This window comes from Lathyrus oleraceus, chromosome 1 (genome assembly GCF_024323335.1).
Source record: "Lathyrus oleraceus cultivar Zhongwan6 chromosome 1, CAAS_Psat_ZW6_1.0, whole genome shotgun sequence".
NCBI classification, from domain to species: Eukaryota; Viridiplantae; Streptophyta; class Magnoliopsida; order Fabales; family Fabaceae; genus Lathyrus; species Lathyrus oleraceus.
This window is the reverse complement of record NC_066579.1, coordinates 364,174,111-364,178,158: the sequence shown is the minus strand read 5'-3', so window position 1 is coordinate 364,178,158 and position 4,048 is coordinate 364,174,111. Positions and strand designations below refer to the sequence as shown.

Here is a 4,048-nt window from a genome sequence, read left to right as displayed (position 1 = left end):
TTAAGATAAAGTAATAATATATTTTAAATATAAAAATAGTATTTAAATTAATATTTTAGAATTAAACAATTATTCATCAAAAAATAAATTATTAAATAAAAAATTGAGTTTTAAATTATACAATTAAGTTACCTAGCTAAATTTGAATTCAAGTTTTGAGGTGAATAAATTGGGTGATTTCGTTTTCGGCCATCATAGGTGTCGACGCCACGTGTCGTTTTCCTTTTTTCTCTGCTTTACTATTTTTTTATTTTATTTTGTCTTGTACTTGTTTTTGTCTATGTCTCTGCATTGCGTTTTGAATTCAACCAAAGGTTGTTTTTGTTCTTCTGCTTCACAACTTCAGCTCTACTACACTCTCTACATCACACTTCTCTTTCCTTCTTTTTCTCTATTTCTTCTCTACCTTCTTCTACTCTAGGGTTTTCTTTTCAACTCAATTACACTCATAATTATACAACAAACAAATACAATGTTCAGTTTCTTAACCGGAAAAGACGCTAGAAAGATTCTCAAGCGCAAAGATAGCGATGCTGGTGAAAAAGGTACTCTTTTTTACCTTTCCTTTTGAAACCTTTTTTTAGTTTTCATCTTTCTTAGTTACCCAATGCCATTTGGGAAATTTTTGTTATTTGGGGTTTTCTATGCTATGATGCTGTTTATTGATCTGTGAAATATGGTTTGCACAATGGAGCTTTTAGGTTGTTGTTCAATATTATTGATGATTCCTTACTTTATTGATGCATTTTTCTGTCCTCCTTATGCTTTGAATTTGACAACTTTGATACCTTCTAGGGATATTATACTACTTATGTTATGTTCCCTTTTAATTCAAATAATTGACTTATTTAAGTTTAATTTCTTGTTTTGGGGGTTTCTTGTTGAATGAGTTTTGGACTTGATTTCAAAATTTCTTAATGTCGTGCTCTATGAAGATATGATTAAGACTTTTATGTTTCTAGCTATGAAAATCTGTCGGGAACTGAACACTGACACTCGTGTACAGTCTTCCTGCCATATGTGTCGGTATCCAACATCCAAGACACCTTCTATATGAAGTGGCGGGGATAGATGAGTTTTTAGGCTATGTTTGGATTGGTGGTATGAGATAGAATGGAATTGAGTGGTAAATAATGAAATTCTATTGTTTGGATTTGTAAATAATGGTTGAAGCGGAATGGAACATACATGATAGAATTCATTCCATCCAATCCTTCAATTTTCATTCCATCTAATTTGAGGTGTATGCAATGGAATGAACTAATTTATTCGGTTCCGTTTCGTCAAATTATAAAAAATACACAAACAATGGAATGGAAGCTATGTAGCATTCCGCTCCACTCCATTCCATCATGTTCTATTCCGCTCCACTTTGTTGTAGTCCATCAATCCAAACATAGCCTTAGTCTTAGTCGCCAAAATTTCTTGCTTAAAGTTTTTCAAAAAAGTTGTTCGTTATAAATTTAAATACTCTTTGAATTAAGCCCTATGAAGAGAAAAAGAAAAACAATCATTCATTTACTGTAAATATTCTTTGCTAAACATAATGTCACGGTAATGTAACCGTTCCCCATATCTTTTTTTGTCTGTTATCTTTTGCAGGAAGGGCTTTGGAAGACTTGAGGGCCTCTATCTTTAATCAATTTAATTTCTCCGACGGTGCAAAACGTCAACAGCGGCGTCTATGTGGTCCAGCTACTGCACTCACCTTCAATTTTGTGGTTGCAGTTGGTATTATTTTCGTAAACAAAATGGTTCGTTTCGTGCCATTTCTTCTATCTTTTCCAAAGCTGTGTTCCCTGTTGAAATTTCGATGTAGCATGGTTTGTAGTTGCTGACTTTCCTAGGTTTTTCTTTCTCTTCTTTTGTTTCAGGTGCTTCAAACTGTTAAATTCAAATTCCCTATACTTCTCACACTAATTCACTATGTAGTGAGCTGGTTTTTAATGGCAGTACTAAAAGCATTTTCTCTCCTTCCTCCATCTCCTTCCTCTAAATCAACTCGAATGTCAACTTTATTTACCCTTGGATTTGTTATGTCTCTATCTACCGGCTTCGCTAATGTTAGCTTGAAGTATAATAGGTAACCCAACTACTCAAATTTATACTTAAAGTATGTCTTTTAGATTTAGACTCTTGATTTAATTTCCGTGTCTTCAGCATTGGTTTCTATCAGATGGCAAAGATTGCAGTGACGCCATCAATAGTTTTTGCAGAATTCGTATTGTATAGGAAGAAAGTATCTCTGCCCAAGGTATATTCACTCACCTAGTTTGTACTTGTATTTTGGATTTGACTTGTGGTTAACTTTTTTGTTCTTATTTCAATTAAGGTTTATATGCTTACTATAACATTTGAAACTATACAGGTGTTAGCATTGACAGTGGTATCTGTTGGCGTTGCTGTGGCTACAGTGACGGATTTGCAGTTCCATTTATTTGGTGCTTGTGTAGCGTTGGCGTGGATTGTACCAAGTGCTGTAAATAAGATCCTTTGGTCAAGATTGCAGCAGCAAGAGAACTGGACAGCTTTGTCGTGAGTAATTTATTACAAGTAGTTTAATTCGAAAACATTGCTAGTGTAAAAACGTTTTACAAATGCATCCAATCACATTGTACCCCATAGATATATAGGAACTAACATAGTAAAGTGACAATGCGACGTAATGATGAGATATTTTACCTCACATGTAAAACTTTTTTACGATGACAGTGCATACTATTTGTATATGATCATTTCTCTGTCTATCTTGTTTGACTTGTTGATTGATCAACAGGCTGATGTGGAAAACGACACCTATTACATTGATTTTCCTTGCTGCCATGTTACCATGCTTAGACCCTCCAGGTGTACTCTCCTTTGATTGGAACTTGAGCAACACTTTGGTGATTTTCGGATCCGCCATTCTTGGATTCTTGCTGCAGTGGTCTGGTGCTTTAGCACTAGGGTAAGTAGCATTTCTTGTTATTGGATAATTGTCGGGGAAACACTGTAAAGTTATTCAGAACTAGATGGTGACATGTTTTTGATTGGCTGAGTTACATCGTGTCTACTTATCATTTTTAAGGTTTTCATCTTTAATACTCTGTCTCACATCCATCTTGCAATTTACAGAGCTACATCGGCCATTTCACACGTTGTCCTCGGGCAGTTTAAGACATGCGTCCTACTTCTAGGAAACTATTATCTCTTTGCATCTAATCCCGGCACAATCAGTATCTTCGGCGCATTCACAGCCATTGGCGGTATGTCTGTTTATACGTACCTTAATTTGAATCAGCAATCAAACAAAGGTTCTCCTCGACAAGCTTCCACCTTACCCAAATCAAAACTTGGCAAAGAAAATGGCAGCACCAATGGCAATGATGCACATTATGGTGCAGAGTCTGTCTAACTTTATGATTTTTTCCTCATGTTTATGGATCCTCATCTAACCATTTTGAGGTGTTAGATAGTGATGTGTTAACTATAATATATGATCAGAGAAAAACTAGACACTGGCCCATGAATCTTTTCGACATGGCATCTACTGCTCATGAGAACTTGGAACACCATTTGTATATGAATGATTTGGTGGATTCCTCGTGAAAACTAATTTTCTTTTTCTTTGGATTTTTTAATAGAAGCTACAGCTGCATTATGTTTTTATTTTATTTTATATATTTTACTAAAACTTTTAAAAATAAATTTTATTTTATATATTTTTATTTTAACATTAAGATATCATCACCAAATATTAGAGATAACTACTCATACTGCATTATAAATATATAATTTTGTTAAAAATAAAATTGAGAAAACTACACAAATAAAAAAATTAAGAAAATTATTAAATATTTTTTTAAAAATTAAATCTCATAAAAGATAAAATAACATTTTTCTAAAAATAAATAAATTACATATATTACGCTATTAATTTAAAAATTAATATGTAACCCCTATAATTTAAAATCTACTTTGGCTGGCTCCGTGTCTCTGTTCCTAGGTTTAATCCAAATTAGATATCTGAAATGTTAGTAGTCCTCTAAGGACGAGACCAGTAGGGATG

General features: G+C 33.5%; 1 protein-coding gene across 1 annotated transcript; it reads left to right on the top strand.

Annotated features, from left to right (window-relative positions):
• The first annotated feature begins 276 nt into the window (after nt 1-276).
• On the top strand, nt 277-3,648 carry LOC127136746 (nucleotide-sugar uncharacterized transporter 1). The gene is made up of 7 exons (XM_051063272.1): nt 277-545; nt 1,603-1,754; nt 1,875-2,083; nt 2,161-2,254; nt 2,369-2,535; nt 2,777-2,947; nt 3,115-3,648. The coding sequence occupies exons 1-7, from the start codon at nt 473-475 to the stop codon at nt 3,392-3,394; spliced, it is 1,146 nt and encodes a 381-aa protein (XP_050919229.1). The 5' UTR covers nt 277-472; the 3' UTR covers nt 3,395-3,648.
• The last annotated feature ends 400 nt before the right edge of the window (nt 3,649-4,048 follow it).